The sequence below is a fragment of the Ranitomeya variabilis genome, chromosome 4 (assembly GCF_051348905.1).
Source record: "Ranitomeya variabilis isolate aRanVar5 chromosome 4, aRanVar5.hap1, whole genome shotgun sequence".
NCBI lineage: Eukaryota > Metazoa > Chordata > Amphibia > Anura > Dendrobatidae > Ranitomeya > Ranitomeya variabilis.
In genome coordinates, this window is record NC_135235.1 from 704,914,479 (window position 1) to 704,932,462 (window position 17,984).

The following is a 17,984-nucleotide window of genomic DNA, read 5'->3' on the forward strand; positions in this document are numbered from 1 at the left end:
TCGCTGGTATCGTTGCTTTTGCTTTCAAACACAACGATACACAGCGATCGGACGACCAAATAAAGTTCTGAACTTTATTTAGCGACCAGTGACATCACAGCAGGATCCTGATCGCTGCTGCGTGTCAAACGAAACGATATCGCTAGCGAGGGCGCTGCAACGTCACGGATCGCTAGCGATGTCGTTTCGTGTGAAGGTACCTTTACTGAAGCTGACAGTTGGGGGTTGCAGCCCCCAGCTGTGAGGTTTTCTTGGTTGGTTCAAGACAATAGGGGGGAACCCACACCGGGTTTTTCATTCATTTATTTCAATATATTGCAGGCGGTGGGTGAGGAATACCCTGATCATCCGCTCCTGCTGTTATTAGCGAAAACATGTGTCAGATGATGGGAGGAATAGTCCCCAAAGCCCCCACCTGCTGTCATCGTTTGGACTTTAATATAACTCTCATCATTCTCCTCTTCTCACCGGCAGAGCAGGAGAGAATGATGAGAGCCGTCTTCAGCAACATGTGTTCTCCATGTGCACGTGTGCAGTACGTATTGCCGTCCATGCTGACAGTAAAAAAACAGACATGTCTACGTGTGGGGCACACGGTCCATGGAAACACACTGACATGGGCACAGACCCATTCATTTGAATGGTTCTACGTGTGTACGTGTCTCCGGTACGTGTGAAAACTGTCACCACACATACCGGAGACACGGACGTGTGAAAGAGGCTTTATGATGTTGTGGTAGTTCACTCATGTGGCGGCACACAGAGGTAGGAAAAATGGGAACACCGTCTACATCATCGTTGATGTATTGTAAGGCAGCATAAACCAACTTGTGGGGAAAACAAACTCAGCCTTCTTGGCTAAAACAGGAACAAAACGATAAAAGAAAACAAAATGCTGCAGCACAGTCTGGAGTCTGGAGCAGGACAGGTTCAGTCTGTAGTCGACGAGCCACAAAGCCTCTGGAGTCCTCTCTCCAGGCTAGCTGAGCCCAGACTGCCTGTAGAGCTCGGTTATTTCACCCCAAGCCTGTAACTTCCCCATCATGTGACTGATCACATGATCATGTCCTCATGCAGGTCCTGGCAGGTCTGCCAGGGGAGATAAAGTGGTCCTTCTCCCACCCGCTCTGTGAAGGTCCACATAAAACCAGCCCTGTTTATGCAACTTAACCCTCACAACACGTAGTGTGCTGGAGAAAAATGCTCTGGTTTCACATCACTGACGCCGATAAGCGCAGTGACACATATCTCCCCTCTGTCACCTTACCAGTGACTGTCACAATGTGTAGATGGCTGTGAAGGTCTTGTGTTCAGTGTTGTTTTATCCACCAGTATTATATGTTTTATACTTGTGTAATGAGAACGGTGGAGATGGCAGGATTAGAGCTGATCATAGATGGGACTTCTCCATCTGTCTGTGACTTTTACAATATTTGTTTCAGGGTGAAGATCTGACCCATATTAATACTACAGAGACATATGTGAGGGGTGATGAGCGGTGTAAAGAGGAGATTCCCACATATGACTACCCAGGTGAGTAGTAACCACTAAATGCAGAGAAGTCACAGATTGTTCTCAGTCACCGGCTGTGGCTGCTTTATCAGTGGTGTAGTCCGGTCGTATCACAATCGTGTGATCACCATTTTACCTCTAGACCACAACATCCTCCTCCACCCAAAACTGTCCAAGTGACTTTGGGCATTGAAAACCCTTTTCTATAGAACGTACAGCCTGGAGGATCCACCTACCTCCTGAGATTAGAAGACTCTGACCGTTACCTGCCCAGATCTGTAAACTACAAAGCCAAATGACAGCGTACGTAGAATGTGCTGAGAAGGTAGAAAAATATTATGATGAGAAAACGGAGGGTAATGATGCTGTTGGCTTCCAAAATCCCTGATATGGGAAGAAGGAAAAAATCAGGGCTTTGAAAAGCGCTGCCAAGTGCCGAGCCATAAAGTTGGGCATCAAAACAAATGATCATAAAAAAACCCCAAACTTTTCATTTTAATATTCTACCCATTTCCGATGTGCACCAGCTCCTTCCTCAGGCATATACTAATGATACATTGTGGATGTTCTATATCCTCCAGAACGGCGTCACTGATCCAATTGCTTAATTCATTAATTAAACCGCGCCTATGGTGCAGTATTTTGTATAGAAACCTTTCTCCGTATACAAAACTATACAAATAGATGTAAATACATATTAGATGCACAATAAAATCCATATAAAGAACAATATATGTACATGGAAAATCCTCCGGTTTAAGTGTGGAAAGTTTAAATCTCATTTATATTCTAAAGCGAAATGCCTAAACAGACAGATTACACCTTTCCTAATATTATGTCTATGGCTGGTCATCCTATTATGGATCACTTGGTTCATTTTTAGATCCTTGATATTGGATGAATCTCCCTCCTCCCCCTTCTGTGCTGCTGAATGTTCTCATATGGTCCCTACAAGACCAGGTCCAGTCTTTCAGGCCAAACTTCACTTTTATGATCGACAATATTAACCCCTTTCTGACATTAAACGTACTATCCCGTCGAGGTGGGGTGGGCCCGTATGACCACCGATGGGATAGTACGTCATACGCGATCGGCCGCGCTCACGGGGGGAGCGCAGCCGATCGCGGCCGGGTGTCAGCTGCATATCGCAGCTGACATCCGGCACTATGTGCCAGGAGCGGTCACGGACCGCCCCCGGCACATTAACCCCCGGCACACCGCGATCAAACATGATCGCGATGTGCCGGCGGTATAGGAAAGCATCGCGCAGGGAGGGGGCTCCCTGCGGGCTTCCCTGAGACCCCCGGAGCAACGCGATGTGATCGCGTTGCTCCGAGGGTCTCCTAGCTCCTTCCTCGCTGCAGGTCCCGGATCCAAGATGGCCGCGGCATCCAGGTCCTGCAGGGAGGGAGGTGGCTTCACAGACGCCTGCTCAGAGCAGACACTGGTAAGCATGCAGCCCTGCACAGCAGATCGCCGATCTGACAGAGTGCTGTGCACACTGTCAGATCATCGATCTCTAATGTCCCCCCCTGGGACAAAGTAAAAAAGTAAAAAAAAAATTCCCCACATGTGTGTAAAAAAAAAAATAAAAAAAAAATTCCTAAATAAAGAAAAAAAATATATTTATTATTCCCATAAATACATTTCTTTAGCTAAATAAAAAAAACAAAACAATAAAAGTACACATATTTAGTATTGCCGCGTCCGTAACGACCCAACCTATAAAACTGCCCCACTAGTTAACCCCTTCATTAAACACCGTAAGAAGAAAAAAAAAAAAGGCAAAAAACAACGCTTTATTATCATACCGCCGAACAAAAAGTGGAATAACACGCGATCAAAAAGACTGATAGAAATAACCATGGTACCGCTGAAAACGTTATCTTGTCCCGCAAAAAACGAGCCACTATACAGCATCATAAGTAAAAAAATAAAAAAGTTATAGTCCTCAGAATAAAGCGATGCCAAAATAATTATTTTTTCTATAAAATTGTTTTTATCGTATAAAAGCGCCAAAACATAAAAAAAATTATATAAATGAGGTATCGCTGTAATCGTACTGACCCGACAAATAAAACTGCTTTATCAATTTTACCAAACGCGGAACGGTATAAACGCCTCCCCCAAAAGAAATTCATGAATAGCTGGTTTTTGATCACTCTGCCTCACAAAAATCGGAATAAAAAGCGATCAAAAAATGTCACGTGTCCGAAAATGTTACCAATAAAAACGTCAACTCGTCCCGCAAAAAACAAGATCTCGCATGACTCTGTGGACTCAAATATGGAAAAATTATAGCTCTCAAAATGTGGTAACACAAAAAATATTTTTTGCAATAAAAAGCGTCTTTCAGTGTGTGACGGCTGCCAATCATAAAAATCCGCTAAATAACCCGCTATAAAAGTAAATCAAACCCCCCTTCATCACCCCCTTAGTTAGGGAAAAATAAAAAAATAAAAAAAATGTATTTATTTCCATTTTCCCGCTAGGGTTAGGGCTAGGGTTAGGGCTAGGGTTGGGGCTAGGGTTGGGGCTAGGGTTAGGGTTAGGGTTAGGGCTAGGGTTAGGGCTAGGGTTGGGGCTAGGGTTAGGGCGAGGGTTAGGGCTAGGGTTGGGGCTAGGGTTAGGGCTAGGGTTGGGGTTAGGGCTAGGGTTAGGGCTAGTGTTACAGCTAGTGTTAGGGCTAGTGATAGGGCTAGGGTTAGGGCTAGGGTTGGGGCTAGGGTTGGGGCTACAGTTAGGGTTGGGGCTAAAGATAGGGTTAGAGTTTGGATTACATTTATGGTTGGGAATAGGGTTGGGTGTGTCTGGGTTAGAGGTGTGGTTAGGGTTACTGTTGGGATTAGGGTAAGGGGTGTGTTTGGAGTAGGGTTTCAGTTATAATTGGGGGGTTTCCACTGTTTAGGCACATCAGGGGCTCTCCAAACGGGACATGGCATCCGATCTCAATTCCAGCCAATTCTGCGTTGAAAAAGGAAAACAGTGCTCCTTCCCTTCAGAGCTCTCCCGTGTGCCCAAACAGGGGTTTACCCCAACATATGGGGTATCAGCGTACTCAGCACAAATTGGACATCATCTTTTGGGGTCCAATTTCTCCTGCTACCCTTGGGAAAATACAAAACTGGGGGCCAAAAAATAAGTTTTGTGGGAAAAAAAAGATTTTTTATTTTCACGGCTCTGCTTTGTAAACTAGTGAAACACTTGGGGGTTCAAAGTTCTCACAACACATCTAGATAAGTTCCTTGGGGGGTCTAGTTTCCAATATGGGGTCACTTATGGGGGGTTTCAATGTTTAGGCACATCAGGGGCTCTCCAAACGCAACATGGCATCCCATCTCAATTCCAGTCAATTTTGCATTGAAAAGTCAAATGGCGCTCCTTCCCTTCCGAGCTCTGCCCTGCGTCCAAACAATGGTTTACACCCACATATGGGGTATCAGCGCACTCAGGACAAATTGCACAACAATTTTTGGGGTCCAATTTCTTCTCTTGCCCTTGGGAAAATAAAAAATTGGGGGCGAAAAGATCATTTTTGTGAAAAAATATGATTTTTTATTTTTACGGCTCTGCATTATAAACTTCTGTGAAGCACTTGTTGGGTCAAAGTGCTCACCACACATCTAGATAAGTTCCTTAGGGGGTCTACTTTCCAAAATGGTGTCACTTGTGGGGGGTTTCAATGTTTAGGCACAACAGGGGCTCTCCAAATGCAACATGGCGTCCCATCTCAATTCCAGTCAATTTTGCATTGAAAAGTCAAATGGCGCTCCTTTCCTTCCGAGCTCTGCCATGCGCCCAAACAGTGGTTTACCCCCACATATGGGGTATCAGCGTACTCAGGACAAATTTTACAACAACTTTTGGGGGTCCATTTTCTCCTGTTACCCTTGGTAAAATAAAACAAAATGGAGCTGAAATAAATTTTGTGTGAAAAAAGTTAAATGTTCATTTTTATTTAAACATTCCAAAAATTCCTGTGAAGCACCTGAAGGGTTAATAAACTTCTTGAATGTGGTTTTGAGTACCTTGAGCAGTGCAGATTTTAGAATGGTGTCACACTTGGGTTTTTTCTATCATATAGACCCCTCAAAATGACTTCAAATGAGATGTGGTCCCTAAAAAAAAATGGTGTTGTAAAAATGAGAAATTGCTGGTCAAATTTTAACCCTTATAACTCCGTCACAAAAAAAAATTTTGGTTCCAAAATTGTGCTGATGTAAAGTAGACATGTGGGAAATGTTACTTATTAAGTATTTTGCGTGACATATGTCTGTGATTTAACCCCTTACCGACATCGGACGTACTATTCCGTCCGATGTCGGCTCCCCCGCTTTGATGCAGGGCTCCGCGGTGAGCCCGCATCAAAGCCGGGACATGTCAGCTGTTTTGAACAGCTGACATGTGCCCGCACCTATTAACTAGTTAAATGCCGCTGTCAAACGCAGACAGTGGCATTTAACTACCGCATCCGGCCGCCCGGCCGGATATGACGTCATCGCCGACCCCCGTCACATGATCGGGGGTCGGCGATACATCAGGAAGGTAACCATAGAGGTCCTTGAGACCTCTATGGTTACTGATGCCGGCGTGCTGTGAGCGCCCCCCTGTGGTCGGCGCTCACAGCACACCTGCATTTTAGCTACATAACAGCGATCTGATGATCGCTGTTATGTAGCAGAGCCGATCGGGCTGTGCCTGCTTCTAGCCTCCCATGGAGGCTATAGAAGCATGACAAAAGTAAAAAAAAAAAGTTTTAAAAAATGTGAAAAAAATAAAAAAAACACAAAAGTTTAAATCACCCCCCTTTCGCCCCAATCAAAATAAATCAATAAAAAAAAAAATCAAACCTACACATATTTGGTATCGCCGCGTTCAGAATCGCCCGATCTATCAATAAAAAAAAGCATTAACCTGATCGCTAAACGGCATAACGAGAAAAAAAATCGAAACGCCAGAATTACGTTTTTTTGGTCGCCGCGATTTGAATTAAAATGCAATAACGGGCGATCAAAAGAATGTATCTGCACCGAATTGGTATCATTAAAAACGCCGTCTCGGCACACAAAAAATAAGCCCTCACCCGACCCCAGATCATGAAAAATGGAGACGCTACGAGTATCGGAAAATGGCGCAATTTTTTTTTTTTTTTTAGCAAATTCTGGAATTTTTTTTTTCACCACTTAGGTTAAAAATAAACTAGTCATGTTAGGTGTCTATGAACTCGTAATGACTTGGAGAATCATAATGGCAGGTCAGTTTTCGCATTTAGTGAACCTAGCAAAATAGCCAAGCAAAAAACAAGTGTGGGATTGCACTTTTTTTGCAATTTCACCGCACTTGGAATTTTTTTCCCGTTTTCTAGTACACGACATGGTAAAACCAATGATGTCGTTCAAAAGTACAACTCGTCCCGCAAAAAATAAGCCCTCACATGGCCAAATTGACAGAAAAATAAAAAAGTTATGGCTCTGGGAAGGTGGGGAGCGAAAAACGAAAACGAAAAAACGGAAAAAGCTCCGGGGGTGAAGGGGTTAAGGGCATAAAAATTCAAAGTTGGAAAATTGCGAAATTTTCAAAATTTTCGCCAAATATTTGTTTTTTTTCACAAATAAACGCAAGTTATATCAAAGAAATTTTACCACTATCATGAAGTACAATATGTCACGAGAAAACAATGTCAGAATCGCCAAGATCCGTTGAAGCGTTCCAGAGTTATAACCTCATAAAGGGACAGTGGTCAGAATTGTAAAAATTGGCCCGGTCATTAACGTGCAAACCACCCTTGGGGGTAAAGGGGTTAAATGTGCAGTGAGGCCAAGTGTGAATTTCTGTACAATAACAGCAGAGTTTCCCTTTATCCTGACTTTTCAATTTCTTATAAAACTGACTAAGTTCATACAGGATTGTGATAAACTGCATAATAAACAGTACCCCTGTGCCATGATATATCTCTAAGTTGTGCGTGGCTGTAATATACACTGGGTGCGGAAAGTATTCAGGTCCCTTTAAATTTTTCACTCTTTGTTTCTTTGCAGCCATTGGGTAAATTCAAAAATGTTAATTTTTTTTTCTCATTAACCCCTTTCTGACATCGGACGTACTATCCCGTCGAGGTGGGGTGGGCCCATATGACCACCGACGGGATAGTACGCCCAGCGCGATCGGCCGCGTTCACGGGGGGGAGCGCGGCCGATCGCGGACGGGTGTCAGCTGACTATCGCAGCTGACATCCGGCACTATGTGCGAGGAGTGGTCACGGACCTCCTTTATAAGGAGCATCTATGGGGCCATAATAAACGGTGCAGAGCATTATATGTGGCTCAGCTTTATGTGGAGCATCTATGGGGCCATAATGAACGGTGCAGAGCATGATATGTGGCACAGCTTTATATGGAGCATCTATGGGGCCATAATGAACGGTGCAGAGCATTATATGTGGCACAGCTTTATGTGGAGCATCTATGGGGCCTGTTGTGAACTCTATTTTTGGGCTCCCTCTAGTGGTCACAAGCGGTACTGTGTAGTGTTGTCTTTCTGCAGGTTGGCAGCATCAGCTGGTTTGTGATCCTTGGTTGGTTTCCTATTTAGCTCACCTGGATACTCAGTTCCTTGCCTGCTATCAATGTATTCAGTGCTCTTCAGATTCCTTGTGTCTACCTTGCTCCCAGTCTCTCCAAGACAAGCTAAGTTTTTGTTTGATCATTTTTTGATTATCAGCGTTCATTATGTTTTTAGTCCAGCTTGCTAAAATGTGATTTCCTCGCTTGCTGGTTGCTCTAGGGGACTGAGTTTCTCCCCCCACACCGTTAGTTGGTGTGAGGGTTGTTGAAATCTCAGAGTGGATATTTTGTAAGGGTTTTTTACTGACCGCATAGATTCCCTTTTCTATTTTCTGCTATCTAGTATTAGTGGGCCTCATTTGCTGAATCTGCTTTCACCCCTGTGTATGTGCCTTCCTCTTACCTCACCGTTATTATTTGTTGGGGGCTTCTATATCTTTGGGGATTATTTCTCTGGAGGCAAGAGAGGTCTTTCTTTCTCTCTAGGGGTAGTTAGTTGCTCAGGCTGGCTCGGGACGTCTAGGATTTTTAGGCACGTTCACCGGCTACTTCTAGTGTGTTTGGATAGGTTCAGATTTGCGGTCAGTCCAGTTTGCCACCTCCCTAGAGCTTGTCCTATGTTTGTTACTTAGCTGGAGTAATTTGTGATCCTCAACCACTAAGGATCATAACAGGGGCCATAATGAACGGTGCAGAGCATTATATGTGGCACAGCTTTATATGGGGCCATAATGAACGGTGCAGAGCATTATATATGGCACGGCTTTATATGGGGCCATAATGAACGGTGCAGAGCATTATATATGGCACAGCTTTATGTGGAGCATCTATGGGGCCATAATGAACGGTGCAGAGCATTATATGTGGCACAGCTTTATATGGGGCCATAATGAACGGTGCAGAGCATTATATATGGCAGAGCTTTATATGGTGCATCTATGGGGCCATAATGAACGGTGCAGAGCATTATATGTGGCACAGCTTTATGTGGAGCATCTATGGGGCCATAATGAATGGTATGGAGCATTATATGTGGCACAGCTTTATGTGGAGCATCTATGGGGCCATAATGAACGGTATGGAGCATTATATGTGGCACAGCTTTATGTGGAGCATCTATGGGGCCATAATACACGGTGCAGAGCATTATATATGGCACAGCTTTATATGGAGCATCTATGGGGCCGTAATGAACGGTGCAGAGCATTATATATGGCACAGTTTTATATGGAGCATCTATGGGGCAATAATCAACGATATGGAGCATTATATGTGGCACAGCTTTATATGGAGCATCTATGGGGCAATAATGAACGGTGCAGAGCATTATATGGGGCACAGCTTTATATGGAGCATCTATGGGGTAATAATGAACAGTATGGAGCATCTATTTTTATTTTTGAAATTCACCGGTAGCTGCTGCATTTCCTACCCTAGGCTTATACTCGAGTCAATAAGTTTTCCCAGTTTTTTGTGGCAAAATTAGGGGGGTCGGCTTATACTCTGGTCGGCTTATACTCGAGTATATACGGTACCCCCCTTTCACCCCATTCAAAATAAAACAATAAAAATAGAATCAAACATACACATATTTGGTATCGCCGCATTCTGAATTGCCCAATCTATCAATAAAAAAAGAAGGATTAACCTGATCGCTAAACGGCACAGCGAGAAAAAAGTCAAAATGCCAGAATTACTTGTTTTGGTCGACGCGACATTGCATTACAATGCAATAACGAGCGATCAAAAGATCATATCTGCACCAACATGGTATCATTAAAAACAACAGCTCGGCATGCAAAAATAAGCCCTCACCCAACCCGAGATCACAAAAACTGAGACGCTACGGGTATCTGAAAATGGCGCAAATTTTCTTTTTTTTTTTTAACAAAGCTTTTTTTTGTTGGTTCTTTTTTATCTATATGGTGAAAAAAAAAAAAAACCATAGACATGTTTGGTGTCTGAGAACTCGTAATGACCTGGAGAATTATAATGGCAGGTCAGTTTTAGCATTTAGTGAACGTAGCAAAAAAGCCAAACAAAAAACCAAGTGTGGGATTGCACTTCTTTTTTTTGGTGGGGGGGAAATTTCACCACTCTTGGAATTTTTTCCCGTTTTCTAGTACACAACATGGTAAAACCAATGGTGTCATTCAAAAGTACAACTCGTCCCGCAAGAAACAAGCCCTCACATGGCCATATTGACAGAAAAATAAAAATGTTATGGCTCTGAGAAAAAGGGGAGTTAAAAATGAAAACGCAAAACTGAAAAAGGCTCCGGGGGTTAATTAAACACAGCTGGCCTCAGGGGCGAACATAACGCCGGTTCAACCGGTGCATCTGCACTGGGGCACAGAGTGGGAGGGGGCCCCAACGGAGATACAAAGCAATGAGGTGAATGACAGCCGGCGGCAGTATTATTGCTAACAGGAGAAGCAGGGGACCCGCTCTACTGCGCACATGGGATATGACGGTCAAAAGGGGCCCCCTTCCTGACCTCACCTGTTAGCATACATTACGCTGCTGTCCGGGCTAGTGTGTGTGTGTGTGTGTGTATACTGCTGTGTGTGTGGGTATACTGCTGTGTGCGTGTATATAGGGCTAGTGTGTGTGTGTGTACTGCTGTGTGCGTGTATATAGGGCTAGTGTGTGTGTGTGTGTGTGTGTGTGTGTATACTGCTGTATGTGTGTATACTGCTGTGTGTGTATATAGGGCTAGTGTGTGTGTGCTGCTATGTATATAGGGCTAGTGTGTGTGTGTGTGTGTGCTGCTATGTATATAGGGCTAGTGTGTGTATACTGCTATGTATATAGGGCTAGTGTGTGTGTGTGCTGCTATGTATATAGGGCTAGTGTGTGCTGCTATGTATATAGGGCTAGTGTGTGTGTGTGCTGCTATGTATATTGGGCTAGTGTGTGTGTGTGTGCTGCTATGTATATAGGGCTAGTGTGTGTGTGTGTGTGTGTGTGTGTGTATTTTCTGCTGTGTATACACATATGTTATTATAGGCATTTTATACGCAGTGTACATGCATGAGGGGGCCCCCGACGTATTTCCTGCACAGGGGCCCATTGCTGCTTGTGTCTGCCCCTGGCTGGCCTCCAATGAAGGCGTAGAACCATCTCAAGGAGGATCACAAGGAAATGGACAGAATGTGACTTAAATCTGAGTGTCTGAGCAAAGGGTCTGAATACTTATGACCATGTATGTTTCAGTTTTTCTTTTTTATTAAATTTGCAAAAATTTCTACATTTCTGATTTTTTTTTCAGTCAATATGGGGTGCAGAGTGTACATTAATGAGGAAAAAAATGAACTTTTTTGAATTTACCAAATGGCTGCAATGAAACAAAGAGTGAAAAATGTAAAGGGGTCTGAATACTTTCTGTACCCTCTGTACATTTGTTCACGCCTGCAGGAGATGTGTTGTCTCATGGCTCGTGCCCTGGTTTCATGGATTCACTCCACGTCATAAATTCCATTATGTTTTCGATCCTAAGGAATTCCGATTACTGCACAATCTCTCCATAAATGGGGAGCAATATTAGTTTCTCTATTCTTGTGGTCAGGACTCAGTATCTCCAATGGTCCACCATAAATGAGTGCAGCTCTGGTTTAGTGTTGGAGTTCTCCCCTCATACATATGTTGTTGTTGAGGTTGTAACTTTTTTTTACCTGTTCATTCTGTATGATAGTAATATTTAGAAGACACCACACACTCTAATTAATGCTTATGCAAAATAGTGCCAATTTATTAAACACAACTACACATTAGTGACACATGGGAGCAATATACAATTCAAGGATAAGCGACCACTTGTAGTAACAATTGACGTTTCGGCTCTCCCGAGCCTTAATAATAATATCGCTAAAAAAACCAAAAACATAACAAGGGTAAATATACAAAACAACAACAACAAAAAAAATATATATGTATATACAGCATCCGTGCATGATGTAACAATCAACATTACGCCAAGGTACAAAAGAAATGGCAAGCAACTATATAGGCTTCCAAGCACCAAGGATGCACCGAAGTGAATAAAATTCCTGAAGCTATGCCAGATGTGGATACCATAGGTGGTCTAGAGGCCAAAAAGGTTAGGATCAAGAGAAGAAGAGGAGCAGGACAGTAGGCACTCGGTACCTTGGTAAAGCAATGATAAGTACACATAGCGAGTTCCTCGCTGAGAGGTATAGGTGGTGCTGCAAAGGATTGACAGGAGGTAAATATAAGCAAGGTGTGTCAATGCAGAATACCAGTGAAGAAAGGGTTGCCTGGTTCAATACCTATTGGATGATGAGGCGGTGTGTGGCCAGCCGTGGTTTGCTGCCCTGTGTGCTGAACCTATATTGAACCGAAGTCAAAAAAATCAGAAGCGCTCTACATCAGGGATAAAGGTGAGCTAGAGTTATACTAAAGACTGTCCGGAAACTAATGGGAGGAGGGGAGAAAAAGGTATGACCAGAGGAAATGGGAAGCCCGAATGAGCAGGGATCGCAATGTCTGCATATGAAGTTCATTGGTCCCCCGTGAAATGTCAGGGAGGCCCCCCAATAGATGTGGAGGCAGAGTCTTACTATACCTGGGGTGGATGTCTTGCTTAGCGGCGCTCCCTGCTGATGTTGGCGTGACCAGGGAGAGGAGGTAGGGCTGTTAAATAGCAGCGGTGACCGCCGGACCGGAAGTGCGTGATCCGGACTGGAAGTCCCGCTGTATGGGGCAAGGAGGAGCTACAGCGCATGTGTGGGTGTCACCATAGTAACCAGCTTTTGTATAGCTCCTTGTAGTAATCGGGATACATAGTAATTGCGCTCCTAAGGGCATGTAAGTGAGTGTTTAGGGATCAATGGACTATGCAATAAAGGGTCTGGTGTGAACATAAGATCCAGGCGCTGTGTGTGTGTCACCATAGTGACCGGCTTTATATAACAACTTGCAGTAATCGGGGTACATAGTAATAGTGCTCCAAAGAACAAGTAAGTAAGTGTTTAAGGGATAGCTGGACTATGCGATAAAGGGTCTGGTGTGATTAAAAGATACAGGCACTGAAGGGAATACAAATAAACAAAAATATGGGATAAGTGATGAAAATAAAAATGAAAATAAAAGTAGGAGGTGGTATTATTTATTTTCATTTTTATTTTCATCACTTATCCCATATTTTTATTTGTATTCCCTTCAGTGCCTGTATCTCAGAGTACCTTATTCATTCTGCATGATAGTTTGATTGTGGTGGGATCGGCCTGTCTCACTTATCTGAGGCTGTAACTCCCTGGGAGTGTTTAAAATAGGTTTCAATTACCAAATGCCTGAGATCTAAATTGAAGACCCCTCAGCTCTGCACTATTATAAAAAGATCTATTTAAATGTCTAATATTTCTTCTTGACATTCATCTGACAGAAAATACTGGTCCTTACGATAGTTTACATTGCTAAGGCTGGTCTCACATTTGCGGTTGTGTCCGCAGCGTTTGTGCCGCAATTTTCCGCATGCGTGGTGTAGTCCTATCTTTAACCCCTTAGCGACCTTTGACGCATACGCTGCGTCATGAAAGTCGGTGCCAAAACGACCTATGACGCAGCGTATGCGTCATGGAGGGATCGCGCTCCTGCAGATCGGGTGAAAGGGTTAACTCCAATTTCACCCGATCTCCAGGAACAGGGGGAGTGGTACTTCAGCCCAGGGGGGGTGGCTTCACCCCCTCGTGGCTACGATCGCTCTGATTGGCTGTTGAAAGTGAAACTGCCAATCAGAGCGATTTGTAATATTTCACCCAAAAAAACGGTGAAATATTACAATCCAGCCATGGCCGATGCTGCAATATCATCGGCCATGGCTGGAAAACCTAATCTGCCCCCACCCCACCCCACCGATCGCCCCCCCGGTGCTCCGTTACGGGGTCCGGTCCCCTCCGTCCGCCTGCCGGCTTCCCCGTCCTCCTGCCCGCTCCCCCCGTGCTCCGGTGCCCCCTCCCTGTGCTCCGGTCCCCCCCCCGTGATCCGATCACCCCCCCCACATACTTACCTGGCCTCCCGGTGTCCGTCCGGCTTCTCCATGGGCGCCGCCATCTTCCAAGATGTCGGGCGCATGCGCACTGCGCCCGCAGAATCTGCCTGCTGGCAGATTCGTTCCAGATCTATTTTGATCACTGCGATATAGCCTATCGCAGTGATCAAAATAAAAAAAAGTAAATGACCCCCCCCCCCTTTATCACCCCCATAGGGAGAATAATAAAAATAAATAAAATATATATATTTTTTTTTCTGCTAGGGTTAGGGTTAGAACTAGGGTTAGAATTAGGGTTAGAATTAGGGGTAGGGTTAGGGGTAGGGTTAGGGCATGTGCACACAGTGCAGATTTGGCTGCGAATCCGCAGCGGATTGCCGCGGATCCGCAGCGAATTGCCGCGGATCCGCAGCGGATCGGCCGCGGATCCGCAGCGGATCGGCCGCGGATCCGCAGCGGATTGGTAGCAGTTTTCCATCAGGTTTACAGTACCATGTCCACCTATGGAAAACCAAATCCGCTGTGCCCATGGTGCGGAAAATACCGTGCGGAAACGCTGTGTATTTTCCGCAGCATGTCAATTTTGTGCGGATTCCGCAGCGTTTTACACCTGTTCCTCAATAGGAATCCGCAGGTGAAATCCGCACAAAAAAACACTGGAAATCCGCTGTAAATCCGTAGGTAAAACGCAGTGCCTTTTACCTGCGGATTTTTCAAAAATGGTGCGGAAAAATCTCACACGAATCCGCAAAGTGGGCACATAGCCTTAGGGTTAGGGTTGGAATTAGAGTTAGGGTACCGTCTCACAGTGGCACTTTGGTCGCTACGACGGTACGATCCGTGACGTTCCAGCGATATCCATACGATATCGCTGTGTCTGACACGCAGCAGCGATCAGGGGCCCTGCTGAGAATCGTACGTCGTAGCAGATCGTTTGGAACTTTCTTTCGTCGCTGGATCTCCCGCTGTCATCGCTGGATCGTTGTGTGTGACAGCTATCCAGCAATGCGTTCACTTGTAACCAGGGTAAACATCGGGTTACTAAGCGCAGGGCCGCGCTTAGTAACCCGATGTTTACCGTGGTTACCAGCGTAAAAGTAAAAAAAAAAACAAAAAACCGTACATACTCACATTTCGGTGTCCTTCAGGTCCCTTGCCGTCTGCTTCCCGCTCTGACTGTCTGCCAGCCGGAAAGTGAGAGCACAGCACAGCAGTGACGTCACCGCTGCGTTCTGCTCTCACTGTACGGCGGCGCGGCCCTGCGCTTAGTAACCTGATGTTTACCCTGGTTACCCGGGACCTTGGCATCGTTGGTCGCTGGAGAGCGGTCTGTGTGACAGCTCCCCAGCGACCACACAATGACTTTCCAACGATCACAGCCAGGTCGTATCGCTGGTCGTGATCGTTGGTAAATCGTTATGTGAGACGGTACCCTTAGGGTTGGAATTAGGGCTAGGGTTGGAAATAGGGTTAAGATTAGGCTTGTGGTTAGGGTTAAGGATAGGGTTAGGGTTGTGTTGGGGTTACAGTTGTGGGTAGGGTTGGGATTAGGGTTAGGATTAGGGTTGGATTTAGGGTTACGGGTGTGTTGGGGTTAGGGTTGTGATTAGGGTTATGGCTACAGTTGGGATTAGGGTTAGGGGTGTGTTGGGGTTAGTGTTGAAGTTAGAATTGAGGGGTTTCCACTGTTTAGGCACATCAGGGGTCTTCAAACGCAACATGGCGCCACCATTGATTCCAGCCAATCTTGCGTTCAAAAAGTCAAATGGTGTGCCCTCCTTTCCAAGCCCCGACGTGCGCCCAAACAGTGGTTTACCCCCACATATGGGATACCAGCGTACTCAGGACAAACTGGGCAACAACTATTGGGGTCCAATTTCTCCTGTTACCCTTGCAAAGATAAAAAATTACTTGCTAAAACATAATTTTGAGGAAAGAACAATTATTTTTTATTTTCACGGCTCTACGTTATAAACTTATGTGAAACACTTGGGGGTTGAAAGTGCTCACCACACATCTAGATAAGATCCTTTTGGGGTATAGTTTCCAAAATGGGGTCACTTGTGGGTTTTTTCTACTGTTTCAGGGGCTCTGCAAATGCAACATGACGCCCGTAGACCATTCCATAAAAGTCTGCATTTCAAATGTCACTACTTCCCTTCCGAGCCCTGACGTGCGCCCAAACAGTGGTTTACCCCCACATATGAGGTATCAGCGTACTCACAACAAACTGGGCAACAAATATTGGGGTCCAATTTCTCCTGTTACCCTTGTGAAAATAAACAATTGCTTGCTAAAACATCTTTTTTGAGGAAAGAAAAATTATTTTTTATTTTCACGGCTCTGCGTTGTAAACTTCTGTGAAGCACTTGGGGGTTGAACGTGCTCACCACACATCTAGATAAGTTCCTTGGGGGGTCTAGTTTCCAAAATGGGGTCACTTGTGGGGGGTTTCTACTGTTTAGGCACATCAGGGGCTCTGCAAACGTAACATGATTCCCGCAGACCATTCCATCAAAGTCTGCATTCCAAATCGTCACTACTTCCCTTCCGAGCCCCGCCATGTGCCCAAACAGTGGTTTACCCCCACATATGGGGTATCAGCGTACTCAGGAGAAACTGGACAACAACTTTTGGGGTCAAATTTTTCCTGTTACCCTTAGGAAAATTAAATAATTCTGGGCTAAAAAAATATTTTTGAGGAAAGAAAACACATTTTTTATTTTCACGGCTCTGCGTTATAAACTTCTGTGAAGCACTTGGGGGTTCAAAGTGCTCACCACACATCTAGATAAGTTCCCTTGGGGGTCTAGTTTCCAAAGTGGGGTCAATTGTGGGGAGTTCCTACTGTTTAGGCACATCAGGGGCTCTGCAAACGCAACGTGACGCCCGCAGAGCATTCCATTAAAGTCTGCATTTCAAAATGTCACTACTTCCCTTCCGCTCCCCGACGTGTGCCAAAACAGTGGTTTACCCCCACATATGGGGTATCAGCGTACTCAGGAGAAACTGCACAACAACTTTTGGGGTCCAATTTCTCCTATTACCCTTGGGAAAATAAAAAATTGTGGGTTAAAAAATCATTTTTGAGGAAAGAAAAATAATTTTTTATTTTCATGGCTCGGCGTTATAAACTTCTGTGAAGCACTTGAGGGTTCAAAGTGCTCACCACACATCTAGATTAGTTCCTTGGGAGGTCTAGTTTCCAAAATGGGGTCACTTGTGCGGGAGCTCCAATGTTTAGGCACACAGGGGCTCTCCAAACGCGACATGGTGTCCGCTAATGATTGAAGCTAATTTTCCATTCAAAAAGCCAAATGGCGTGCCTTCCCTTCCGAGCCCTGCCGTGCGCCCAAACAGTGGTTTACCCCCACATATGGGGTATCATCGTACTCAGGACAAACTGGACAACAATATTTGGGGTCCAATTTCTCCTATTATCCTTGGGAAAATAAAAAACTCCGGGCTAAAAATCATTTTTGAGGAAAGAAAAATATTTTTTTATTTTCATGGCTCTGCGTTATAAACTTCTGTGAAGCACCTGGGGGTTATAAGTGCTCACTATGCATCTAGATAAGTTCCTTGGGGGGTCTAGTTTCCAAAATGGGGTCACTTGTAGGGGAGCTCCAATGTTTAGGCACACAGGGGCTCTCCGAACGCAACATGGTGTCCACTAACGATTGGAGCTAATTTTCCATTGAAAAAGTCAAATGGCGCGCCTTCCCTTCCAAGCCTTGCCGTGCACCCAAACAGTGGTTTACCCCCACATATGAGGTATCGGCGTACTCAGGAGAAATTGCCCAACAAATTTTAGGATCCATTTTATCCTGTTGCCCATGTGAAAATGAAAAAATTGAGGCAAAAACAAATTTTGTGTGAAAAAAAAGTACTTTTTCATT

The 17,984-nt window shown here is 44.7% G+C and overlaps 2 protein-coding genes across 3 annotated transcripts in view; one reads left to right on the plus strand and one right to left on the minus strand.

The window, feature by feature from the left end:
- LOC143766477 (uncharacterized) overlaps positions 1-17,984 on the minus strand; it is a 511,034-nt gene that overhangs the window by 102,807 nt on the left and 390,243 nt on the right. The window lies entirely within an intron of this gene.
- LOC143766474 (uncharacterized) overlaps positions 1-17,984 on the plus strand; it is a 53,787-nt gene that overhangs the window by 20,203 nt on the left and 15,600 nt on the right. For both annotated transcript variants that reach the window (XM_077254189.1, XM_077254190.1), the window contains exon 6: positions 1,443-1,533. In XM_077254189.1, the coding sequence (XP_077110304.1) occupies positions 1,443-1,533 (91 nt within the window). The remainder of the gene's footprint in view (positions 1-1,442; positions 1,534-17,984) is intronic.